The sequence below is a fragment of the Telopea speciosissima genome, chromosome 1 (genome assembly GCF_018873765.1).
Source record: "Telopea speciosissima isolate NSW1024214 ecotype Mountain lineage chromosome 1, Tspe_v1, whole genome shotgun sequence".
In the NCBI taxonomy this organism is placed as follows: Eukaryota; Viridiplantae; Streptophyta; class Magnoliopsida; order Proteales; family Proteaceae; genus Telopea; species Telopea speciosissima.
This window is the reverse complement of record NC_057916.1, coordinates 1590621-1617874: the sequence shown is the minus strand read 5'-3', so window position 1 is coordinate 1617874 and position 27254 is coordinate 1590621. Positions and strand designations below refer to the sequence as shown.

Sequence of the window (27254 nt, the reverse complement as noted above, 5' to 3'; positions counted from 1 at the left end):
GTCCAGTCGGGTGCCCAATGAGCTTTAGCCGGGTCGGCTCGGTCGGGCCTGCCTGGCCGAGCCTAGAATTGACACTCCTAATCCAGGACACTGCCAATCGTTGGGTTATGTAGCACACATCTCTAGGCATGCACCGAAATATGTGCAGCACAGCTCAACCGTTGAATGCCCTTGGCAACACCTTGGGTGTACGCCTCCCTGGAGACAAGCTAAATTCTGGAAGGATATGATTGACGAGAACAAGGTGGCCCTTCTAATAGGGGTGTCAATGGGTCGGGTTGGTCCGGGCTTGCCCTAAACCCTAGCCCAACCCTAGGGGCCTTAACCTAAACCCAAGCCCCACTCAGCCCTGTCAGGGCCTAAGATACCCTCAACCCAGCTCGACCCTGCCAGGGTTTTCCCTAACCCGACCCAACCAAGGCTGGGTTGGCCCTTATTGACCTGACCATTAAATTTCTTTGCCTCTAGCATCATCAAGCAGGAAACGTAGGAAACGTTCTCCAGACGTGGAGAATGAAGATCCTTTTCCCAAAACTAATAATCTCAAGTTTCAATATGCAATTGAAACAAAACAATAATAGAGGGAGGAGCCTTAAATGGTAAAAGTGCCCCACCTTATTGTAATGGAAATTCGAAAATTAAAGCAAAACAATTCTAATGCAGAAGCAATTAAATAAATTTTTCATTGATGAAGTAAAAAATACAAAATAAGAAGCAGAAAATAAAGAAAGGACTTCTGCTAACATGTAGCCTCAATCACATAAGCATATTGGTCGAAAGACTCTCCGTAGTGCAGCCTTAAGCAATATTCCGGCACATCCCAAGAGCGTAGATCAACAAAGAGGGCCATTCTCTTGCAAGAAAAGAGCAGAAAATAAAGAAAGAAACTGCGAAGCAATATGGAGAAGGAATGAAAAGTCGACGAATAACTGTCAACGGAGTAGGCGAGAACAAAGAAAATTGAAGCTACTCCTCATAAGCTTTCTTCAATCAAACGATATTATTAAAAACCAAACGCCTACTCGATTCGACATCTAAATGCAATTCCTGCCGGAAAAAAAAAAAAAAAAAATTAGATAAAAATAAGCCGGATTGAAAAAATTGGATCCAATACAACAAGAATGCATATGGGAAAAAAAATTTGAATCCCAGGTCACGAAATTCCCTTCTATCTCCCCCTGTTTCACGTGGGTGAACGAAAGTTGAGGTTTTTTTAGAATTTCACGTGGGTGAACGCTGTACAGAGTCCATTCTAATTGATTTGCAGCGAGGGAACAGGGGTGAGGCCAATGAGGCGGGAGAGAAGGCAGGGCGGGGAGGGAGCATGAGTTGGGGCCAGGATTGCAGGGAAGGGGTGGGGAGCGAGGATGAACAGAGAAGGAAGTGGGGCGCGGGGTTGCAGGGAAGTGGATGAGGTTGAAGAAGATGTGGGTCCCACCGCATATGTAACATCATAAAACAAAAACAAAAACAGAAAAATTGCAGTTTGGAAGGAAGGAAGAGGCGGTATTCGATTTTTCACAGCCAACCATTCTTGACCAATGCCACGGTTAATTTAAGTTCACATCTTCCACATCCTTCAGCAATCATCGTCTTGTTTGTTATGTTAGAGAATTCCTGATTGGAAGTGCTCGTGTGTTTCTGGAGCAAAGCCAATCCTACAGAGTTTGATCGATAGAAAAGATGGCCATTGAATCACTCCTTGTCTCTGGAGCAAAGCCAATCCTACAGAGTTTGATTCATATCGTTACCCAAGAAATTGGTCTAGCATGGGGTGTCGAGGGAGAGTTGGAAAAGCTCCAGACTAACTTGACCACCATCCAAGGTTTACTGGATGATGCTGAGAATCAGCAAGTGGAGAACAAGGTAGTCAACAACTGGCTGAGGCGGCTCAAAAGCGTTGCTTATGATGCGGATGATGTGCTGGATGAGTTCAACTATAAAGCTTTACAGCGTGAAATAGAGACCCCGGACCCAACCTTAAGAAAGGTACGCGATTTCTTCTCACCCTTTCGTCTTATAATGGCCCATAAGCTTAAGGACATCAATAAAGTGTAGGATGGCATCAGGAAGGATGCAAATGACTTCAACCTTATTAGAGTAGAGCCTGCTGCTAATCCCAAAGCCATGATGATGAACAGAGAGGACGACCGACAAACCTTCTCTCTTATAGATGATTCGGATGTAGTTGGAAGAGTAGATGATAAATCAAAACTACTTGATATGCTTATAATTAACAACACTAAAGCCAATGATCAAGTCATTTCAGTCATCCCCATTGTAGGAATGGGGGGACTCGGGAAGACGACTCTTGCTCAATGGGTCTTCAATGATCCCTTGATTGTGAAGCATTTTGATTTAAGAATGTGGGTATGTGTGTCCCAAGAATTTGAAGTCAAGAGACTTGTAAAAGAAATCATAGTCTCAGCACGAGCTAAAAGTGATGTATCAAACTTGGATGCATTAAACTTGGAAGCAATAGCATGTAAGCTCCAAGATATGTTGATGAATAAACGATTTTTGCTTGTACTAGATGATATCTGGAGCGAAGATCATGAAAAATGGGATAAATTGAATGTTGTCTTAAGATTTGGTGGTGTAGGTAGCAAAGTTATTGTGACTACACACATTACTGGAGTTGCAAGAATGGTGGCTACAAGTGACACATATCATCTGGGAACATTATCGAAACAAGATTCTTGGTCATTGTTTAGTCGAAGAGCATTTAGCAATGGTGGGCCACTAAAAACCCCATACCTAGAAGAAATCGGAAGGAGAATCATAAAAAAGTGTGGAGGAGTGCCTTTAGCAGTGAAGGTCTTAGGAAGCCTAATGCACTCCAAAATAGAAAAGCATGATTGGTCGTCTATGGAGCAAGATGAACTTAGGAATTTACTACAAGATAGTAGTAGAGGAATAATGCCCATATTAAAGTTGAGCTATGAACATCTGCCATCACATTTGAAACGTTGTTTTGTTTATTGTTCAGTATTTCCGAAGGATTATACATTTGATAAAAAAACATTGATAGAATTATGGATGGCAGAGGGATTCCTTGGAAGTAAACAAATGGAGGATGTTGGCAATAAATATTTCAATATCTTATTGGGGAACTCTTTCTTTCAAGATGTGGAGAAAGATGAATATGAAGATATAGTATTGAGATGCAAGATGCACGATCTTGTACATGATCTTGCGCAATCTGTAGGAAAGCCTGACTATTCCGCTGTGGAGGCCAATCATGTGGAACACATTCTTAATGAAGTTCGTGGTTTGACACTTTTTTTCGAGGAGAAAGATGATGATAAAAAACTATTTGAAATTCCAAAAGAAGTCTTGAACAAGGCAAAGAAAGTGCGGACATTAATGTTTACTTCATCATCGCCATATGTTGTTGACATGTTGATGAGCACTTCATCGCCATATGGTGACATGTTGATAAACTTCCAGAGCTTGCGTGTGTTGGGATTATGTAATTGTTGGGTAGAAAACTTGCCGTCTTCAATAGCAAAATTGAAACATTTAAGGTATCTTGATCTCTTAGGTAATAGATTAATTGAAGTGTTGCCTGAGTCTATCACTAGCCTCTACAATTTACAGACCTTAAAACTCAATAATTGCATTAATCTTCATAAACTTCCAAAGAAAATGAGGGAAATGGTTAGCCTGAGACATATCGAACTTCCCCGGCATTATCTCCACCGTCGTATTCAGATGCCAGTTGAGATGGGGAGACTGACTAGTCTTCAAACATTAACACAATTTTGGGTAGGCAAAGATGTGGGACGGTGTAATAAACAACTGAAGTGCTTGAATAATCTCAGCGGAGAACTGACCATATATAATTTGAAGCATGTAACACATGGGGGATAGAAGAAGCCAGGGAGGCAGATTTGAGAGGGAAGCATGGTATTCGTGATTTAACATTAATGTGGCATTACTATTGCAATGACAGTGAATGTGACACCACTGGAGAAATGGACGATGATGAGGTGTTAGAAGGCCTGGAACCTCATCCAAACTTGAAAAAGTTTTCGATGTACCATTTTGGCGGTATAAAATGTCCTACATGGATGGCAAGTGGTTTGTCAGCATACCGAAATTTGGTTTCATTCAAACTCATGTGCTGCCCTAGATTGGAATCTGTCCTGCTTGGGGAGCTACCCTTTCTTAGGGATCTTCACTTGGAAGATATGGGAAATCTGAAATGTCTTGGTCGTCAGGAATTCTTCTATCATAGCAGCAGAAACAGTACTACTACTGGTGCAACTTCCTCTTCAGCAGGGACGGTAGCATTTTCGTTCCCTTCCCTCAAAAGCTTGTACTTTAATGAAACAAATGAGATGGCACTAAGTTCATTGTCTAGCAATCTTATCTCTCTGAAATTTCTTCATATTGATTATTGTCCAGAACTCAAGTCTGTGCCGGAGAGGTTGCTACAAAACAATGCACATGTTCTTCAGGAAGTTAAGATTTCACGTTGTAAGAAGCTTGAAACAATTTTTCCAAGTGAAGGACAAGAGGGATCCCCCCTTCCCCTAGCTTTCCCATCTCTTCAATCCTTGCATATATGGGAATGTCCTTTAGTAAAGCCTTTACCAGACGTGTGGAGAATGACTTCTCTTCGAGAATTGAAGTTGACAAACTTTGAAAATTTGAAGTCACTACCAGAGGGGTTGCAACAGCTCACTATGCTTGAGGGTTTATACATTAATCGTTTTTCAGAGGGGATGGATTATATAAAAGGGGAAAAGGATCTCCAACAACTTGTCTCCCTTCGACGCCTAACACTTATTGGCTGGCCTCAGCACAAGAATCTCCGAGACCAACTTAAGCACCTCACTAAGCTTAAAATTGTGACCACAGAGGAGCATATGTGGTAAGGACCACACCTTTCAACAAATCCCTAGCTATCAAAAGAAAAAAGACGGAAGAATGGGTTTGAAATGGTAAGGTCTCCTAATCTATGACTTTTTAGATTAATTATACACATTATTGGAGCTTCTTTTTTTGCATTATCTTCACTATAATTTCTAGAGAATCATTGTCTGATCTGGCTTGCCGATGGAAGTCAGCGGATATCCCTATCTGCTTCAGGCATATTATTAATCTATTGACTAATCTCACTTGGAGAGTTGGGCAATTGGAGTTTCCCTGCTTTTGTGGCTCAAGGAGCGGAAGATGCAGAAGCAATCAAATAACTTAGATAAGATTTTCGAGTGAGGTTCGTTTATATTTCTTTTCTTGTATTAATCCATAAATAAATCATTGGTCTCGCCCTTCCTCTTTATTCATCGTCTTTGCTGCTCTTTAATAGATGGAACAAAGAGACATATTTAATAGAAATAAAACTGAGTCTGTTACAGTTGTTAGTTAGTTTGTTAATTTTTCTGTTTCTGACATCATAGTCCACATGGTCCCCTCATGTCCACGTGTAAGTACAATATGTAACTTAAGCTATTGCTGTTTCTATATAAATGAAAGCAGTTTGTCTTCTCATGCTTAGTGTGAGAAACATTCCCAAAATCTCTGTATCTTCTCATTTCCTCTGTATTTTCTCATTTCTTGTTATGGTATCAGAGCCTCAAGAGTGAACTTCTCTCGCACAACAATGGTGATTTCATCTTCTTCAATGATCGGTTATGATCTTCTGAAGTCTTTCTAAGTGCAGATCTGCAGAATGTTAGGGTAACTCTACGGATCAATTTCTCCTTTCTTGAGTCTTTCTCGATCTGTTTTTCTTTAAAGATCTTAAATCTTTTTGTTTAGATCTTGAGTCTTTCTCCATCTTTTCCTCTACGATTGTTTTACTGTAAGTCTAAGCAATCATGTCTACTGGTACAAACAACTCTGAATCTGTTATGTACGCTTATCCTTGCACCCTCAATGTTGCAAACTTTGTAACTCTTAAACTCAATCAGAACAATTTTCTCCTGTGGGAGACTCAAATTTTGTCTCTGATAGAAAGTCAGGATCTCCTTGGCTTTGTTACTGGGGATCTTCTCATACCAGATCGAGAGACAATCGATTCCTCCGGTAACTCAACACCAAATCCAGCCTATATGGCCTGGATTCGAACTGACCGATTGGTTAAAGCCTGGATCACTGGAACATTATCTGAAGATGTTCTCGGTTTGGCCGTTGGAATTCGGACTTCAGCTGAGCTATGGAAGACACTTTCTACAGCTTTTTCTCAAGCATCTGAGGCTCGAGAATTTGAGCTCCTCTCTAAGCTGCATTTTCTCAAGAAAACCGATGCAAAGTCTCTATCTGAATATCTTGTGGAATTCAAGAACATCTGTGATCAGCTCAATGCAATCGGCAAACCTGTGCTAGATCAGAAGAAAGTGTTTTCTCTACTTACCAATCTTGGACCTGCTTATGAGACTTTTGCTACGACTATGCTAAAGCCACCGGTGCCTTGTTATGCTGACTTGATTCCTCTTCTGTTAAGTCATGACTTGCGCAATCAGAATCATCAATCTGATACAATGACGAATTCACACATGGCTTACTATGGTGACCACAACAAGAAGCCTAAACAGCAGCAGAACTCCTTTACCTCTCATGGTAGAGGTTTTGTTCAATACAGCCAGCGTCAACCACAAGGCAACAGTCAATGGCCAAAGAAGATTGATACAGATTCTGGTCAGACTAAGCAGAAAGCTTCTGGCCAGACTCAATTCAAGTCACAGTTCAACCAAACCACTGACAAACAGAGTTCCTTTCCAAATCAGCGCCAAAATCAGTCTTACAGTTCTCAGAACAAGTATGTTGGCTCACCGATTAGGTGCCAAATCTGTTACAAATATGGACATGGAGCTCTGAAGTGTTGGAGCAGGTTTGATAATAACTTCCAAGCTAGAGATGTTCCATCTGCCCTGGCTGCGATGCACATAGCTGATGCACAGGACTCAGCATGGTTCCCAGATACCGGAGCTACAGCTCATATGACTGATACAGCAGGTAACCTTAAAAATCTCATCCCTTATAATGGTTCACATACTGTAATGGTTGGGGATGGTACTCAATTACCAATTACACATGTTGGTGAAGGAGAAATTGTGCAAGGTAACACAACTTTACGATTAAAGGATGTTCTACTTGTCCCTGCTATTCGTAAGAATCTACTGTCAGTTTCACAGCTCACTAGGGATTTTCCTTGTGCTTTTGAATTTAATGGTGCTGGTTTTGTGATAAAGGACCTACAGACAAGGAAGATATTGGCATCGGGGAGTAGACTTGGTGGACTGTATGCTTTTGATAATAAATCACAGCATGAAGCTTATTTTTCACATCTATTCAAATCAGCAACAACAGATATATGGCATCAGCGTTTGGGGCATCCCCAAGGAAAAATTACAAAATTTCTTCAGAATAAAGGGGTCATTACTGTAACCCATAGCTTACAAGGTCTTTGTAGCAGCTGTCAACTTAGTAAGAGTGTTAAGCTGCCTTTCATTTCTTCTTTTACTCGTAGTACAGAGCCATTAACTCACATACACTGTGATCTTTGGGGTAATGCTCCAGTTACTAGTGTTCAAGGATTTCGATACTATGCTTTGTTTGTAGATGATTTCTCTCGGTATAGTTGGATTTACCCATTACGGCGCAAATCTGAGTTCTTTAAAGTGTTTGTTATTTTTCAAAAAATGGTTGAGCGACAATTTGAAAAGAAGATCAAGGTGTTTCAATCTGATGGTGGTGGTGAGTTTATGGATTCAGAGTTTATTGCACATCTCAATCAGGCTGGTATTATCCATCACATCTCTTGCCCAAAGACACCCGAGCAAAACAACATTGCTGAGAGAAAACACCGGCATATTGTCGAGTTGGGTCTTGCGATGTTATATAATGCTTCCATTCCTCTTCGGTATTGGGTAGAGGCATTCTCCACTGCTGTTTTTCTTATAAATCGATTGCCTTCCTCTGTTATAGGTATGGATACTCCCCTGCATCTTTTATTTGCCAAGGAACCAGATTATACTGTGTTGAGAGTATTTGGAACTCAATGTTTTCCTTATTTGAGAGGTTATTGCCCAAACAAGTTTGCTCAGAGGTCACTCCCTTGCATTTTTCTGGGGTATAGTGATAGACACAAAGGTTATAGATGCCTTCATTATTCTACAGGGAAAGTCTACATTTCACGTCATGTTGTGTTCAATGAGAGTGTATTTCCACTTCAAAGAGCTGCAATTCCAACTCCGGCTTCTCCAGAACTTCCCACTGTCGACTTTAGTACCTTTGAGAGATGGATCCCTTCGGCCATTTCCTCACCAGCCTCTACAAAGTCTGTCCCTGATTCTACTACACACGGCCACATATATCCACCTATTTTGCCTCAACCTGAACCTATTTTACCTCAATCTGATCCTATTTTACCTCAATCTGAACATGTTTTACCTCAATCTGAACCTGTTTTACATCAACCTGAACCTATTTTACCTCAATCTGAACCTGTTTTACATCAACTTGAACCTACTTTACCTCAACCAGCTCCTCTTCTTGAGACACCTATTGCACAACAGTCCTCTTCTTCCTCTCATCATATGGTCACCCGGAGCAAACTTGGTGTTGTCAAACCAAACTCACGATATGCTCTTACCTCTATGACCATTCCCACAGAACCACAATCTATCAAATCTGCCATGTGTCATAATGGTTGGCGTGCTGCAATGGTTGAGGAAATGGAGGCTCTAGCACATAATAATACTTGGACATTGGTTCCTCGAACCAAAGAAATGAATATTGTTGGGTGTCGGTGGATTTACAAGACCAAACTATGTGCTGACGGTAGCTTGGAACGCCTTAAGGCGCGTCTTGTTGCTAAAGGATACAATCAACAGGAAGGTACTGATTTTCTTGAGACCTTCAGCCCGGTTATTAAGCCTGGTTCCATAAGGCTGATTCTTACTGTTGCTACAGTCCGATGTTGGCCTATACGGCAACTTGACGTCAAGAATGCTTTTCTTCATGGGTATCTCTCCACTCCGGTTTACATGAGTCAACCCCCTGGGTTTGAGGATGTTTCTCAGCCCACTGCCGTGTGTAAACTTCAATGAGCACTCTATGGTTTAAAACCAAGGTTCGAGAACTCGGGTCTCGGTGGCATCTCGGCCAGGCCAGAAACCGAGTCGAGCCGAGATCTCGGCGAGTTGATGCATTTTTTTTTTTTTTGGACTCGGACCCCCAACTCAGTGGGTTGTACACATATTTTGGGTATGAAACTTGGTATCCAGCCTATTTCAGGCCATTTAAACACAATGACATGCCCAGATTTGCCAAAAAACAAGTCCAAATATGAGTTTCACTTTGGACCATAGGTTGGTAGGCGACGAGTCGTACTAAAACAACAGAATCTATATATAATTTAGTAAAACATAGCAAATTAGCAATCAAAACATTCTAATTAGCACACATCAATCAAAACATTCAAATAAAATGTACATTACATCAATGTTCACTTAATTTGTTACATAAAATGAGATTGAACAAGAAATTCATCCCTATATCGATCCACATAGAATTCCCATGTCATGGAATTGCTATAGTGTTGCAAATAGTGTGACACGCCTTCCATATAAGTCTTCTCGATCAACATATACCAATCTCCCTATCTTAGGGTACATGGGAGGTCATTGGTATGAGGTGTAAGATCCACTCACATCGTCATATTGAGTTTGAGGCATGTATGACTGGTTTGGGACTAGGAATGTATACCCAACACCGACCTGAGAGCTTTGATCGTCATACTCACCGCGACGCCCATACCGACCATAGGCACTATAATCGAACCGGTGTGCTCACTGGCCATAGTCATAGCCATGATGATGCCGAGATGATTGCCATGATCGATGCTCACTAGTAGTATCTATACTCATGCTTCCGAAACTTGTAAGCATGGTGTTCATACTGCTGTTGTCCTCCTCCCGAGCATATGACGATGTGAGTGTTTCAGACCCTTCTTTCTCAGTATGTTTTAGGGTGGCCACCATGGTCTTGATCTTGAGCGGCATGCGTAAACGAGACTCACCGGTGAAACGCACACGGGTCCTCCTGCGTTCCAACTTCTGCTCAGATCGCTCGCGCATCCCCTCAGACGATCATCATAATAACCGCCACTCCGCATGCCACTAGCAGCAGCAGCTTCACCACCATCACCATCACCATCACCATCACCATCACTAGCATCACCAGGTCATCACCACCACCATCATCATCATCAGCAGGACTTCCTACAAAGCAGCTCAAAAGGTTTCGTGACTCGCATGCCACGCCCTCCGACATATATTCATCAACATCAGCGCGTTACGACGCAATGGTGGGGTCGGGCCTACCCCGCATTGATCCATATCAGGTGTACCACGATCCCTCACCCACTGGAATAGGGGATCCTCATCGTCATCAGAGTCCTCTTGAAAAATGTTGGACAGTTCAATGGGTTCTTTATCATTGGCCTCAATTCCTTCACGTATGTGCCTCATCCTTAATCTCATATTGTAGTGCACATACACAAGCTGCTCCAGTCGTTCGCTACCCAACCTATTCCGCCTCTTTGAATGTATCAATGAGAATGTACTCCAGTTGCGCTCACATCCGGAGGATGAACAAGTTTGTGAGAGCACTCTCACTGCTACCTTCCTCAGGTTGGGTGAACTTGTACCATAAAGCACCCACCAGTGCATTACAAATATAGAATAGTAAGAATATGTACATTCTAAAGAGATAAAATTATAATTCATAAATGTAATATCATGCCACCTACCAGGGTCCGACTTTTGTCTACCCTCCACTGCAGCCTAGTCGACCAAACTTGCCGAGGCCTCTCTCAAGTATTTGATCTATTTTCAATATGAGGCATTAGTATTTCCTATTTAGTAATTACATTCATAAACTAACTACCAAAGTGCCAAAGTCCCATACTCTCACCTCATCGTTGCAAGCATGTGTCTTTGGATGGGGCTCCAACTTCTGAGTAATGACTGAACCGCCTCTAACAATTCTATGTCTAGCCCAAGATCATGGGAGTAGTGATACTTTGGATTCAAATAGTATGTCGGTAAAGTAAACACCACAAATATGATTTGTTAGTGACTTAATCGCTTTAAAGCCTTTAGGGTTTTGAATATGTAAATGTAAAAAAGTTATAACATTTAAAGTATAAAGTATGTTGAACTCACCAACCTTATGCAATGGATGACTCAAGTGCTTCTCCCACCGCTCATCAATGATGTTAGTGTAGGACTTTGCACTTCGAGGTATAGCAGCTCTAACCATTTCCTTCATTTTTTGATGGCAAGATAAATGTGGCCCAAAGTAGGCTTCTTCTCTCGTATCAACCATCCTCGAGACGCCACCACCGGCTCTAATATGCCAACCACTTTCCCCAAGTCCTTCCAAAATCCATCATTTGCAATGGTCTGTTGTGCTACCTTTGCTTCTTCTGACTTAGAACCTTGCCAACCAAACCATTCATGACTTGCAAACATACACCTTAGACCTATCGCCTTACTCTGAAAGCTCTTCAATGCAATGTAATTGGTGGCAAATCGAGTGACACCAGGCCTCACTAAATCTCCATTGCATTTCTCCCTCATCAAGGCTAAAGCATAAGAATGGTTGTACACAAAAGTTGTCACTTGTCTTGCCCTATTTACCACACCCGCCACCAAAGTCTTTTTCCCCATGTCCTTCAAAGATTAAATCAATAGAATGGGCTGCACATGGGGTCCAAAAGAGCCGGATCCTCTTACTCTTCTTATTCATCAACTTCTCTCCAGCCTTTTTATAGTTGGAACCGTTATCCGTCACAATTTGGATAACGTTCCTTGGTCCTACCTCCTCCACCACTTGCTTCAACTCCTTATACAAGTATGATGCATCCTTTATATGCTTTAATGCATCGATAGACTTCAAGAATATAGTCTTTCCATTGCAACTCACCATGAAATTTATGATGGACAGCCTAGTAGGTCCAGTCCAACCATCAGCCATAAGAGTAACCCCATATGTCTCCCATATTGGCTTCAAACCATCAATGTATTCTTTTAGCTCCTCTACCTCCCGAGGCAAATATACATTGTATAATTCAAATGGTGAAGGTCCTTCCATCCTCGCACCAGCCCTCCCGCAAGATCAAGGAATGCATTATAGTATGTTCCTTGTGCTACATTGGCTGGAATGCCATGGTAAAGCATGAATTTGCAAGGCTTTTCGTGCTTTCTCTTGTTTACCACCAAATACTTGTGGGATGGTTGGCGGTAGGCATCTTGTTGCCTAAAAGTGGTGGGATCCTCGCTCAAAAATGGGTTCTGACCTTGTACTCGTGGTCGGGTTTGGGGTCGTGGTATATTTCTTGTCCCAAGCTTCTCCTCCTCTCATCTTCTTGACTCAGCATGAGCCGATCCACCAGCTCCTCTTGCTTGCTCATATGCTCTTATATTATCAAAATGAAAACTTTGTCTACTCTCACCAAAGTCTCACGGTAAATTCTCCATTCACCTTTGATTGAAACTCACCAGTGGAGGCCCAATGTCGATCATCTTCGCCACAAACCTCTGCACCAGCCCTCTCTAGTATTGCCTCATTAAACTCTTGTTGCATTCTTTCCCTCTCAGATTTTTTTAATCTTCCTCCTTTCAAATGTTGTGTCATTGCCACTTTCACTTGGATAGGAACATTTGGGCATGATGAAACATCCTCGCTCGTACTGCATAAGTGTTGCTTTAACCTGGTGGCTCCTCCGTATAGCAACTTCCCACAATAATTGCATTTGGACTTCTTTTTGTCTCATGGACATGGGAACTCCATGTTGCCATGCTATATCAGACATTGTATACAAAATGTCTTATGTTTTACACTGTTACATAAAAAAGCATGTATTAATAACCATGGATCACTTAAAGTAAGGTATTCAAGACTTAAAGTATGCTATTCATAACTCTTAAACGTAATGTCAAGCTACTAGAACTATGAAATAACTATCTCTTATTTATCCCCTAACCCTAGTATTTATTTGTTAATTAAAAATAATATTTTGAATTTTTTTTAAAACTATTTATACCTTAAAGTATAAGAAAAATATAATGTAATGATGAATTTGACACCATTTGAAGTTGAATATTATGTACATATGTTGTACATAATTTTCCATAAGCAATAAGTATTTTTCCTTAATATTATATATATATTTTTAATTTTTATAATATATTTATTAAATCTGAAAAATAAAATAATTTTTTTAATGGGTGAAAATAAAAAATTAATCCATGGGGCTGTAGAGCATCCCAAGTAGTTTAACATATATCAAAATCATTTTCAAACAATCACTATTCATCCTATTTTTTTCATTTTCTTTTTTCAAATAAATCATTTATTTTTCCAGAAATTATAATAAATAATTTATTAACTGAAAAAAAAATCCGACTCCATGAAGTGATAGATCGGGCAAAGATGTTCAACATATATTAAAACCACATGAATCTAACAAGGATTACAAAAAATTTTTTTGGAAAAAATAGATTTGGGGAAGAAATAGAAAACACCTTTGAAATCTTGCAAATAGGTGATGATGCTCCAAATTGGCACTTGAATCTTCACTTTGGCACTTCAATCTAACTCCAAACAGTGCATTCCATCCAACAATCGAAAGAAAGAAGAAGAAATTTGAAGGAGAGGTGTTTTTCCCCTTGGTTTAGAGCCTAAGAACTTCTGTTCCTGCTCTCACTTATGTTGGAAATGGGTTTTTGGGTGACAATTGGGCTGAATACAAGTAAATAGCACCTTTGGGCCCAACCGAGATATCGCCGAGATCTCGAGATCTCGGCGAGATATTGTTTTTTTGTACTAAAAAAAACTTGCTTTTCACCTTCAAGATATCACCGAGATCTCGGCGAGATCTCGGTCGAGAAAGTGCACTTTTGAGTACCGACTAGGAACTCGACTCGGTTTTGCCCAAAACCGAGAAACTCGGCGAGATCTCGCGAGTTCTCGAACCTTGTTTAAAACAAGCCCCACGGGCTTGGTTTGATCGCTTCAGCGGTTTTCTTTTGGAGTATGGCTTTTATTGTAGCATGTCTGATCCGTCGTTATTTGTCTATCGGCATCACGGTCGCATCTTACTTCTCCTACTGTATGTGGATGATATTATCTTGACTGGGAATGAACCTTTGTTCTTGAATGAATTTATTTCAGCATTGGGTTCTACTTTTGCAATGAAGGATTTGGGTTTTCTGCATTATTTCCTTGGTATTGAGGTTTTGCAAGATGACCACGGTCTTTTTCTCTCCCAATCAAAATATGCTGCTGATGTTCTTCGGCGAGCTAATATGACTGCTCTCAAGCCAATTTCTACTCCAATGAGTCTTTCAACATCCTCCGACTCTGCCACAGATGTTTTGTGTTCTGATCCCACTTTGTATCGCAGTCTGGTGGGATCACTTCAATACCTCACTATGACCAGACCAGCCTTGTCGTTTGCTGTGAATACCGTTTGTCAACATATGCATCATCCTACTCTCTCTCACTTCAGGATGGTGAAACACATACTTCGGTATGTCAGTGGTACTCTGAATCATGGAATGCGTATCTTGCGGGATAGTTCCCTTGATCTGTCTGCCTATTCAGATTCGGATTGGGCTGGCTGCCCTCTCACTCGCCGCTCCACAACTGGGTTTTGTACTTTCTTAGGCTCTACATGTATTTCTTGGAGTGCTAAGAAGCAACCAACAGTTGCTCGTTCAAGTACTGAGGCCGAGTATAGGGCCATGGCTTCCACAGCTGCTGAGTTGACTTGGCTATCTTTTCTTCTTCGAGATATTGGTGTTTCTCAGTCCAAGCCTGCAACCATGTACTGTGACAATATCAGTGCCTTGCATTTAACGGTGAATCCTATTTTACATGCTCGGACTAAGCATATAGAGATCGATTACCATTTCGTTAGAGAGAAGGTGGCTCTTGGATCACTACTCACTCGGTTTATTCCCTCCTCACAGCAGTTAGCTGATGTTTTTACAAAGCCATTACCTCGGAGGGAGTTTTCTAGCATTTGTACCAAACTGGGCTTAGGTCCTAAACCTCTGCTCAGTTTGCGGGGGGATAATAGAAATAAAACTGAGTCTGTTACAGTTGTTAGTTAGTTTGTTAATTTTTCTGTTTTTGACATCATAGTCCACATGGTCCCCTCATGTCCACGTGTAAGCACAATATGTAACTTAAGCTATTGCTGTTTCTATATAAATGAAAGCAGTTTGTCTTCTCATGCTTAGTGTGAGAAACATTCCCAAAATCTCTGTATCTTTTCATTTCCTCTGTATTTTCTCATTTCTTGTTAATATTTGGATCATGGATACAGCTTTCCAGTTCATGGATGGAGGAGGGTTTCTTGACGTCTTCCACTCACAGTTGATAGTTCTAATGGTAATATATTTTCTTCAATCTTTGACATTAATTTATTCCTTTTCTCTGCCTTCAATTTCCTTACTGATATTCCTTTGAATCCCCCCTCCCCCCTTTTTCCTTCAATTTGTGATTTTATCAAAGATGGCAGCTTGTTATGTCGGGAAGTTTTTGGGGACACAATCATGTGGAGATCTTTCCTTCCAATTATTCATTTTGGGATGCTCATTGTAGAGGATCCAAATCCAAGGTTATCTAATCAGTTTGCCAGATTGTACAGAATCTTATAGACAAATGAGGCATTGGATTGTAGAACCTCTTTAGAATGGCATCTCCAAATCTGATCTTTTAAAAAGACTGAAAATTTAAATACCTGACAGAATATCTACTTATATGGCATGCCTTCCTTGTTTAGGAACTTTTTTAATTAGTCAAATAACTTTTGGATTTTTGTACCAGCTTCTGTGTGAGATTTGAGAATTTGATCGTTTGAATTGTGATTTTTATCAATTAAGTATACGATCATGCCAATAGGGAATTGAGGTTAAGGTTATGTGATTTGATGTCACTAGGGGTGGCTCCTGTGCTGCTTCTTGTTTTGTCAGATTCTTGATTAGTTCCATGCGATTCTGCAAGAGTGCATTATCACTGGTTTCAGACATCTTAACTTTAGCTGCCAGAGTCTCCCAATTTGAAGTTCAAAATAACTCAAATTTCACCAGCAATGTGGTTGAGACAGGCACAGGTGAGGGCAGTTTAAAAGTGAGAATTATGCATGCAGATGAACAGAAGTACAGAACTGTGGGTAATGGTACCAAAACTAACCAGCAATGTGGTTTGCCGTTATTTTTTTTTTCCAAGTTTAGTTTTGTTTTCTTGGTACTCTGAGAATTTCTGTTTCTATTTTCACTTAATTGTTCCTGTCATCTTCCTGGCTATATCTTGTCTCATTTTTGTTGGAGATTTTTTAGTCCAGTAATTTTTGGGATTTTACTCCACCATCAGAGTTGGTGGCCTCTTTAATGAGTTTCTCCAATTTCATAGAATTGAATTTTGGGGAGAATCTTTGTTTGACAAGATCTTGGCTTCAAATATTATCATGATCATGGTTTAATAAAAAAATTTTAACATGACCTTCTTGCTAACTAACCCTTGGTTGGAAGTAAGACTTTCTGATCAAAATGATCCAAACACTTAGATTTTGGGACATTTTATTGACCTGTCATTCTGTCAATGATTTTCAAATGACCTCTGGTGCCTAGAGCCATACAGACCATTCAGGTCTAGTTGTCTCATCCGAGGCTTAGCAATCCTGGACTAATATGTTTTGTGGTATTGCTGACCTCTTGAACCTTGGGCAGTTCGAATAGGTTTTAGGTTAACTGCATGACTTCTCTGAGTCTTATGCCATTGTTATGAATCCTATAATTAATGAATATTGATTTTTTGTATGAATAGGTTTACTGAGATTTTTGAACAATGTCTCGCCCCTCCCTCCCCCCCCCCCTTCCTATTCTCTCCATCTTCTGATGCTTAGATAATATGTTCAAATTTGGTGGATATAGCATGCCATTTTCAAGCCATTAAATTTTATATTTGGTATGTAATAATTTCCTATTTCTATTATTACAGGTGATTTGTTGAGCTTTGAAGAATATTTCTATGACAAAGTTCGGTTCTGTAGCTGTCAGTTGTTGCTCTTTTACAACCAAAGTAAAATCTACATTCTTCTTTATTAATATAAATAGAATTAATGTTACCCCTACAGTATTTGATGATGATATTTCGTTTATACTAAATCACTTATTCCCTCTTACTACATGATTCTATTTCAGAAGATAATCAATGAAAAATGTCGGTGGAGATCTAAGCGAATAGCTTTTTATACTGTCGATTGTAGAGATGCATGTGGTGAAATATTTGTTGATTTGCAGAAATATGATTATAGCAGATGCTCATCTCTTATTGTTTATGTTTTTAGTTTTGGCTTTTTTTTATTTTTTATTATGGTTTATGCTTATTTGATTGTTATTTTCAGTATAGATTAAGGGAAGGCTGCATTTACCTTCTCTAACTTAAGCATTGAAATGTGGATTCAGCAGACAGAAGGCGGACCTGTTAACTGCTTTAGCATTTTGCTGAGACTTGAATAACTGTTAGTTATTGTTTTGGATGATGTTATGTTTATGATAATCTTTCTCTGAACTGTTGATTTATTTTAGTTTCTTGTCTTGAAGTAGTGGGGTACATAACATCTCTTGCTTTAAAATATTGTATTTTTTTTTAAGAAGTGGCATTTTGTTGATACGGAGAGAAAACAAACACTAGACAGAACCCATACCTAATGATCATGCATCAACAGCAAGCAGCTTGACATCTAACTGATTTACACCTTATGACAGTAAACTACTCCGAAGACAGGAGATCCACTAGGTAAAACCTAGAAGTCGGGAGTTCAATCCTACATGTGCAACTTGTATTTTCCTCCTCCGCCTCCTCCCCCACCCATTGAGAATGTGGGAAGCCAATACCCCCCTCTGAACACTATCAAAGGGAGGGATTTTAGAGCTCATTGCTCAATATGGATTATAGAGCTTGTCATGGGAGCAGCAGCGGACAAGCATTATTCAAATTATGAATCATTCAATAAAAATATACAACTATTCTATGTTCATCACAATGTAATTGTTTTTTTTTCCCCCATCACCAACCAAGTAAGTCTTGCTTGGACAGTCCATCTTTTTTTTTTTTTTAAACTAGTATTTGTAATGGTCCAGAATTGTTCGAAGGTTACTGTTTTAACCTTTTTCTTTATTTTATTTTTGTAGGTTTCAAGAGTCTCATTGGCTTAAAAACATGGCAAGTGAGTAGGTGTTACCAAAGCATATCTTTCATTAGCGTTTGCCCCCATCTAACCTATCGTGTGGCAGATAATGTCATTGGTTCTGAAATGGGACATGGTCTTGATGAATTGTGTCCTCTCTGCTCTAGATCCAAGCATTGATGATTAAAGAAACTAGAGGAGGGAGTCCAGGTTCCTTATCTGAGAGTGTTGAACTTCATTTTGATTTATTGATCCTTCCTTTCTTTTTCTTTGCTCTCAACTGTATTTAAGAAGCTCCAATTACATTCTTTCTGGTCTTCTGTTGGTGCGGGGAACTACATTCAACGTCATTGTCGGATCTTTTGTACGGACAGAGGATCCTGGTTGAAGTGTGGATTGATGGAGAAGTGATAGAAATCAATGGCAATGATGCCACCATAGTCACCACTAATGGAAAAACAGTAAGCTACAGTGCTCCCTCATTTCACCACTGTAGTTCCCATTAAATTGTAATCTAGACCGGTGGGAATAGATGAGTAGCGAGTCAGGACAGACCGATAAATTAATTAAAAAGAAAGAAATGCATGATATACTAAATTAGTACCTTCATATGTCTCCATGCAGGGGTAATACTTCCTTTTTCTTTTCCTTGCGTTACTTTCGATGTTAACTCGCATTTCAAAAATAACTGACACTGTATTAAGAACAAGTGATTGTTCTATTTAAGATTAGGAAATAAATCCAATAATTTATTTAGAACAGTAATTACTCTGGGCAAAAGCTTTCCTTAGGTGATTGTGAATTTAAAAGGTTGACTGATACATATCTGCAGACATCCATGTGGCAATTTTGGCCTCCAGGCCATTGTTCATGTTCTTAATGATTATTGACCTTACTGGTCCATCTTTACAGGTACATGCAGAGACACGATCTATCAAAATGGACAAATATTGAGAGAGATTTTAGAGCTCAATAGCTCATTGCTCCTTATGGGATCATAGAGCTTGTCATGGGAGCTGCAGCAGACAAGCATTATTCAAAGTATGAACCATTCAATAATATACAGCCATTCTATGTTCATCACCATGTAATTGTTTTGTTTTTTTTTTTTTTTCCCGTCAACCAGCAAGTAAGCCTTGCTTTGACAGTCCACCTTTTTTTCAGTAGGATTTGTAATGGTCCAGAATTGTTCAAAGATTTTTGTTTTAAACTTTTTCTTTAGTTTATTTTTACAGGTTTCAAGAGTCTTATCGGACTCAAAACATGGCACGCGAGTAGGTGTAACTAAGGCATATCTGTCATTAGCATTTTTCCCCCACTAACCTATCGTGTAGCAGATAATGTCACTTGTTTTGAAATGGGACATGGTCTTGAGGAATTGTGTCCTCTCTGCCCTAGACCCAAGAATTGATGATTAGAGGAACTAGAGGAGGGAGTCAAGGGCCATGAGAAACCTGATGGTCAATTTGGGCTTTCAACCAACCTGTAGAAGATGACACTTTCTCTTCGTTAACACTCTTGGAGAATATTTGATTTATTTTATAAACCCAACGCCTTTATGGATCAACTGCCATTGGGAACCTGAGATGTGTTTTGCCAAATTACATGATTACTCACTTTGCGAACCCATATGAACTCATACATGATGTGATGCAAACCACGTACTTACCCAAGCTCATTTATATTTCAGGAAAATGGAAAAGCTCAGGCCTTAAAAGCAATCTTCGTCTTACAAAATACACCAATTTCCTGCCATATATGGTTTGTCTGTAAGGAGAATCTCATCGTCACAAGGTATTCCTTATTTTTCTGTCATTTTCCCCTTTTTCTTCATTAACACTCTTAGAGAATATTTGATTTTTTTTTTATAAACCCAACATCTTTATGGATCAACTGCCATTGGGAACCTGAGATGTGTATTGCCAAATTACATGATTACTCACTTTGCTAAACCATATTAAAGCATACATGATATGATGCAAACCACTTACCCAAGCTCCTTTATATTTCAGGAAAATGGAAAAGCTCAGGGTTAAATGCAAGCTTTGTCTTCCACTGCTTGAATGTTGAGTTGCTACTTTTAGTGATCACATATACAGTCTGCAGGATGGTGAGCCTAACCTATCCTGGATCTTTATCTTTACAGTATATCTTCTTCTCTTTTTTTTTCCACTTATTAATTTTGATTATCATAAAAGCTCAAAACTGGAACCAAATCCAACAAGGAAGGTGTTTCTCAGAAAACTGCAATAAAGGCCACAACTCAATCACTATCACCCCTGGATCGTCCAATTAGTATAATTGGCCAACCGGAGCAATTGAGAAATAGACACCTTACCAAATCATCAAGCCATAATGATGGCTAGAAATCTAGTTCAGGAATCATTCCTAATGAGCTAAATCTGCTTAAAGTGACACTACTAGAGGAAGTGAATCATCTCCCCTAGTTAGTCCAAACAGTGTAACTACCCAGTCAGAGCCTTTAGTATCTAAATCCACCCCAAAGTCCCAAAGCCAAAATGTAAGACTTACAAATTCAGTTCAGGACCTATTCCGACGAGCTATATTTGCAGCAATGGGACTTCAAGAGGAAGGACAAGAGCATCATCTTCTTCCTCTGGAGGGACTGCAGGGAAGGAAAAAAACACCAAGGAACTGTTTCTTAAGAGTTCAGATTGTTTTAATAATTGGGAAAAGGTCTCTGTCTCCTCACAGGAAATGACTTCGCTGTCCTCTTAAACCATTTTGTCACACCTCGTTGGTTGCTCTTCTATGCCGCTTGTTCAACCCTCTCCCATAATAATTTTAATAGTTTACTGTCATTGTACTAGATAAGCATAAAATATATGTTGCATGCTTGCTATGTGTATATGATTCTAAGTTGTCTCACTTTTTGGTTCCTCCCCCACCCGCGCGCTCCCCCTCTAAACAGATTTGTTACATATATGAAGGGGCAGTGGAGGAATGTAATTGGAGACCATCTGGATACATTTACAAGGATGATCATTTTTTTGAAAATTGTAAACATTTAGTTGTATAGTTTTTTTTTTTTATTATTCAAAATGAAATTACTCTTAAGGAGATTTATTTATTTATTAATTTTTTTTTGGTGAAAAGGAGAATTTTCTTCTTCTAATTAGAATAAGTATCAAGCATAATTGTAAGAAAACTTTAAATTGTGACGTATTGAAATTAACTCAAGCTCATTTCTAGTGACAAATCAATGCTTACCATGACCCAAACAAATTTCCAAACTTTTTATAGGCCTTAGGACGTTGTAGCAATTCCTAAGCCCTTAGTGGTAATCTTATAAATATTATATTTTTTAAATATATTGCATAAAAAAAAAAACCAATAATATTCTTAAGTGACTAAATCATTCTTTATGTGGCAAATGGGTTCAAACCAGCTAGTCCGGTCCTTAGAAGAATTAATTCTTTAAGTGGGTGGGCTCAAGTTTGTCTTTCTTTAAGAATGTTCCGTGTTCGACGATTTTGATTTTGAGGTTGGATTTGGATACGTTGGAGCGCGACAAGGCAAGTCGAATGCCGCCCGATATGTTTCAGTGCTTTCAAGAATCCAGTAAATCTAAGGTGTCTGGAGGTGGGGATGCGAGTGTGCTTCTCTGGGAGAAGAGTCGGAATGTGCTTCTTTGGGACTTGGAAGTATGGATTGAGATATCGATATCAGATTGACTGGATCATATCAGTATCCATCAAGATCGATACCAATACTTAATCAATCTTAGATCGGATATCAAGGGTAAAATTGTTAAAGAAAATTTCAATTTTTAATGAAAGGTGAAGATATAATTGACTCATGCGAACCGTTACCGACTGTCCCAATCCTTGCTAGGGATTGCATCACAGCTTGGAATGGAATGTGTCTCATGGTCAATTTCTAATTGATCCTAGTCACATAAAAGCGGGTTATACGGACCTTTATCTCCTGAGGTATGTTGATCGATACGGTTGTGCGGTGTCTCTCGTAAGAAGAATTTAAATGATCCTTCCATTCCTGACCGAACACACTGTTCGAATGGGTCCATCCGAGCATGTCAGAAGAGATTTGTTGATGAGCATGCCCTCATTTTCATCGTATCAAACACGTGGCGAGTTGTGGTGTACATGGTACTATGGCGCACCTGCCAACCTGCATCAGACCGTCAGCGGCTGTCAGCCCATGTCTTGAAAGTCCGAGACACCTGTCAGATGGCCCATTTATAGAATGTAATAAAATATATATATCTTAGAGACTTTTGCTTCCCGAGGACCAAACTAATCCAGCCACTCATCCAGTCCTACCCCAACTTTCGGTATCCAAAACGTCTTTACATTTAAGATTCCCTTCTTTTTGCCGTTGGATTGGAATAAAATACGGACCCACATTCAACTTGCGAGATGAGATCCTGACTGCAGGATCATCTAAAGCATAGACAAAGAGAAGAAAACAACCCAACCCTCCCAACGCGTCATCACCCCCAAAACCGTTACATGTAAAAGCCGCCGTCTCCTACGCTCCCGGAATTCCTGAATTCCGGCCGAAGCCTCTGCATCGTTTCACCGTCTCTGTTCCGCATCAGCTATTCACCTCAGCTCGGCTCACCTTCCGATTAGTCCGAGGGACACGAGAGAAAAGAAAGGAAATGGAAACTTCGCCGATTCTTTACCTCCCGCAGGACACACTCCATCAGGTCTTCTCCTACCTTCCACTCCATCAGATCTTAATCTCCCGTTCCGTCTGTAAATTCTTCAACCAGACGCTGACGTCACCATCCTTCCTACATCTTCTCTCCCTCCGACCACCCCTCCGTCTCATCGCTCTCCGCCCTTCATCTCACCATCATCACCACCACCACCCCAACCGCCACGTGTCTTCCCGACCCCTTCTCCCGGTCTTCGACCCCGACCAAAACCACTGGATCAGGTTCCCCCTTGACTTCCTCCCCTTCAGGTCTCCCATCGCCGTCGCTTCTTCTCTCGGACTCGTCTACCTATGGGCTGACTCTCCCGATTCCTGCAAATCTCTCGTCCTCTGCAATCCGTTGACTCGTCAGTTCCGAGTCTTACCCCCGCTGGGCTCCGCGTGGTCTCGCCACGGCACCGTCCTGGTTGGAAGCGCTGGCCGTGTCCTGGTTCTTACTGAACTCGCTGCTCTCTACTTCTCCGGCACGGGATCATGGCTCAAATTCTCTTCCAATTTGGCTTCCAAACCTCGGAGCCCGATTCTGGTCTCCGACTCGGTTTTCGCACTCTGCGACGTTGGAACTCCGTGGCGGAGCCAGTGGAAGCTGTTCTCGTGCACGCTTGCTGAGCTTGTGAAGTCGCAGGGTTGGAATCGATTGGAGAGACACGAATGGGGCGACGTGTTTGATATACTGAAGAGGCCCCGGCTTGTTAGGGCCTCGGGGAATCGAATTCTGATGGTGGGTGGGCTAAAGTCGTCTTTCTCTTTGAATGCTTCGTGTTCGACGATTTTGATTTTGAAGTTAGATTTGGATACGTTGGAGTGGGATGAGGCAGGTCGAATGCCGGCCGAAATGTTCCGGTGTTTTCAAGAGTCCAGTAAGTTTAAGGTGTTTGGAGGTGGGGATCGTGTGTGCTTCTCTGCGAGAAGAGTGGGGAGATTGGCCATGTGGAATTGTTCTTCCGAAGGTGGGAAGGGGGAATGGAAATGGATTGATGGGGTCCCGGGGAATGGGGATGGCCTACTTAGGGGGTTTGTGTTTGAAGCTCGACTCGCAGCCATGTCGTGATGGATCCATGGTTTCATCTTCTCATGTCTCGGTAGACTGGTATGTAGGCAAAATTTGATTGCTTATTGCCTCCAATATGATAATTTCTGATGATTTTTCATTGATCCAGACTCTTAACTTATTCAGAAGAGCTGCATGCAATTGCACATTGATTCAGAAATTCTCATCCTTCAATGTTTTAACATGTTATTGTTGCTAATTTGTATATCTAATTCTGGCACAAGCAACTGAATTTCAATCAAACACCTTTAATGAGGATCAATGGAAACTTATGATTGTAAAGGCACTTTCAAAGAAGATTCTACCTTGGCCGATGGATTTTCAAGATTGCGTAGAGCCATAGAATTATGTCAGCTTATTGAGGTGCTTAACATTTTAAACCTTAAAAAGCCTAATGCTCTAGTGTTCTTCTGTGATGGCTTGTTATGTTCGAATTTATGGAGTTTTTATTTACACAAACATATTGTGGTTCCTTGTCCCAGCTATTTAATTTTCTGTTTCCCATTCATGTTATATTTAGAACTGTATTTAAACTATAAGGAGTTGATGACAAGAAACTGTGCCTGCTGCAATTCATGCTCAAGGCCAGCTAACTGCAAGTCTATACATAATACATGATGATAAGTCGTAATTTAAAGTATTCTTTCGCTAGTTTGCATTGGAACCAAACCATTCTAGGGAGTAGAGACTGATCAGTTTGTGAAGCTATGCTAGCCAACATATGGGCTGTAAAGTTTGCTCCTCTAGGAACAGAAGATGAAATTATTTTGTTTGCAAATCATAATAACAAGAAGGGGGAAGGGTTTCCTACAGGGGCTGTGTAAGAAGGAATCTGTGCACTACACCAATGAGGGGTTGGAAATATGTTAACATCCATATGGGGTCCACATGGGTCCCCCACATGGTCGGAATAGGAGAGAGAATGTCAGTGGGCCCCACTGTTTATTATGTGAGGAGGGTATAAAGGAATCTGTACAAGGGCAGTGTAGCAATCTTTTCTCTAACAAGAAATCTGAAATGAGAGTGAATAAACTCCTCGTCCTTTGAGTTGTGGCTGCCATCCTCCTATCACCACTGAATGTGCAATTATCAGTCTAAATCATCGTTCGCTGCAAGCCATCTCCCAACATTGTACTCTGTCTACAATAGGCCGTACCCAGTGCACGAGGCTCCCGCCACTGTACGGTCTGGGGAGGTATAGATATGTACGCAGCCTTACCCCTGCTTCACGGAGAGGCTGTTTCCTGATTCGAACCTGCAACCACCAGGTTGCAATGGAGCAACCTTTTACCTTACTCTGCCTACAATAGCCTGATCTCATTTTTTTTCTTTTATTGCCCCCAAAAAAGAATGAATAAAATGTAACACGTCTAAAGTACGTGTTAAAGTTTCCGTAGGGGTATTTTGTAATATTTTCTTTTCTTATTAAGGGCTTATGTGTAATTACACATAAGTTATGTCCTTTATTGTAATTATTTTAAGTATTTTAGTAAAGGTAAGGAAATAAAATTCTATAATACATTCAAGGGTATGTGGGAAAAACGTAATGTGTACGATCCCCTTACTACTTGTTAAGTTATTTATTAGTAGTCCTATAACGTGTCATGGGTACCCCTATTGGACCCATTCAAGTGTGGCAGTAGTATTGTTAGGCAGCACTCACAATAGGGGGAGTGTCCCTATCATGAGAGTCTTTGTTAGTAGTTGTTTGCTGAGTTGTCTCCTGGGTAGTCTACAGTTTCCTATTCTATCTAGATTTCTTTATTCTATTTGATTGTCTCTAGATTCTATTCTCCAAAAACGAGAATCTAAAAGCTTCAAATTATCCAACGATGGATGACCCAAACGACAATGGACTTGGTGAGGTGACGCTAGACTCGAACATGCCTCAGATGAAGTGTCCTCAAGTAGACATACCCTCCCCCCTCCGATTCACGACCTCTACCAATCATCTTCTTCGTCGTAAGGTCCTGAAAGACACAGGAATCAGAGAAACATGTTACAGAACAATTATAAATTTTGGTAAACTTATTAACAAACAAAAGGTTAAAAGGGAACTCAAGTAAGTAAAGAACAGAAGATAAGGGTAAAGAAGGAGTGGCATGAACAGTGCCTGTACTAGTAACTTTAGCTAAACAAAAGCAACACTAGAGTGCTAAATCGTGCAATCCCAGTTATATGATTCGATGCACCTGAATCAATGATCCAGGGGTGGGGAAGCAGTCGAAAGACATGCAATAGCATCACATGTCTGAACAAATGTAGCAGTAGGAGGCTGGGACGACTGAGAAATCTGAAAATCAGTCAAGCGTACATAATCCTCATCAGGCATCTTCACTTGTTACCCTCAGAATGTGGAGATAATGTAGCAGCAGAATTAGCAAACTATTGTTGTGGTGGTTTGCCATGGAGTTTCCAACAAAAGCGTTGGATATGTCCTGGGCGCGATCACAATGGTGTCAAGTCTTCACCGAACCTGAAGTATCTGAACCAATCTGAGTACCAGAAAAAGGAGCTTTGCTAGAACCAGCCCCATGACCACGAGTACCACCAGTACCTATCCCACTACGAGGCCCACAATTAGGTGTAAAAGAAGCCAAAGCTTAATAATCCGCAGCGTTGGAATCATGAGAATTCTCACAAGATACTTGTAGAACTTGTGAAAAAGTATTTGAAAGCGCGGCTACCTTATCACCACCGAGTATCTGAGAACGAACGGAATCAAAATCCTTCCCAAGATCACCCAAAAATCCCATTAGCGAGCTGCTCTCAATGATTCTTCATCTGTTGTACATCAGAAGTGATAGGGAGTAGGGAATTCAGCTCCTCATACATCCTCTTAAAGTCAGCAAAATACTGGGTCATAGGATGACCCTTTCGATCAGCTCTGTAAAACTCCTGAGACAACTCATAGATACGAGATAGGTTGTCCTGTCCAGAGTACAGAGCATTCAGATATTCCCATAACACCTTAATAGTATCAATATGGGTTACTAAATCAACAATCTGATTTTCCATGGAATTCAGCAATTGTCTCGTAATACATTCATCAATGGTGTCCCATGATGCATCAGCAGCAAGTTTAATCTTCGTCAAATGGTACTGTTGGTCACGACCAATCAATACCAACTTAACAACTTGCTTCCATTGTTGAAAGTTGGTAATTCCTTCTAACTTCTTTTCAGTAATACGGTTGGAGGATGAAGACACAACCTCAGTAATTACATTCTTTGATGATTCAGACATCTTTCACAAACACTGAAAATAGAGTGAAGTTGC

General features: G+C 40.4%; 2 protein-coding genes across 2 annotated transcripts; both read left to right on the top strand.

The window, feature by feature from the left end:
* Positions 1 to 1683: 1683 nt before the first annotated feature.
* On the top strand, positions 1684 to 4883 carry LOC122641264 (putative disease resistance protein RGA3). The gene is made up of 3 exons (XM_043834509.1): positions 1684 to 1989; positions 2059 to 3527; positions 3956 to 4883. The coding sequence occupies exons 1-3, from the start codon at positions 1684 to 1686 to the stop codon at positions 4881 to 4883; spliced, it is 2703 nt and encodes a 900-aa protein (XP_043690444.1).
* Positions 4884 to 22673: 17790 nt separating this feature from the next.
* LOC122654300 (SKP1-interacting partner 15) lies at positions 22674 to 24265 on the top strand. Its single transcript, XM_043848330.1, has one exon. The coding sequence runs from the start codon at positions 22866 to 22868 to the stop codon at positions 23973 to 23975; it is 1110 nt and encodes a 369-aa protein (XP_043704265.1). The 5' UTR covers positions 22674 to 22865; the 3' UTR covers positions 23976 to 24265.
* Positions 24266 to 27254: the final 2989 nt, after the last annotated feature.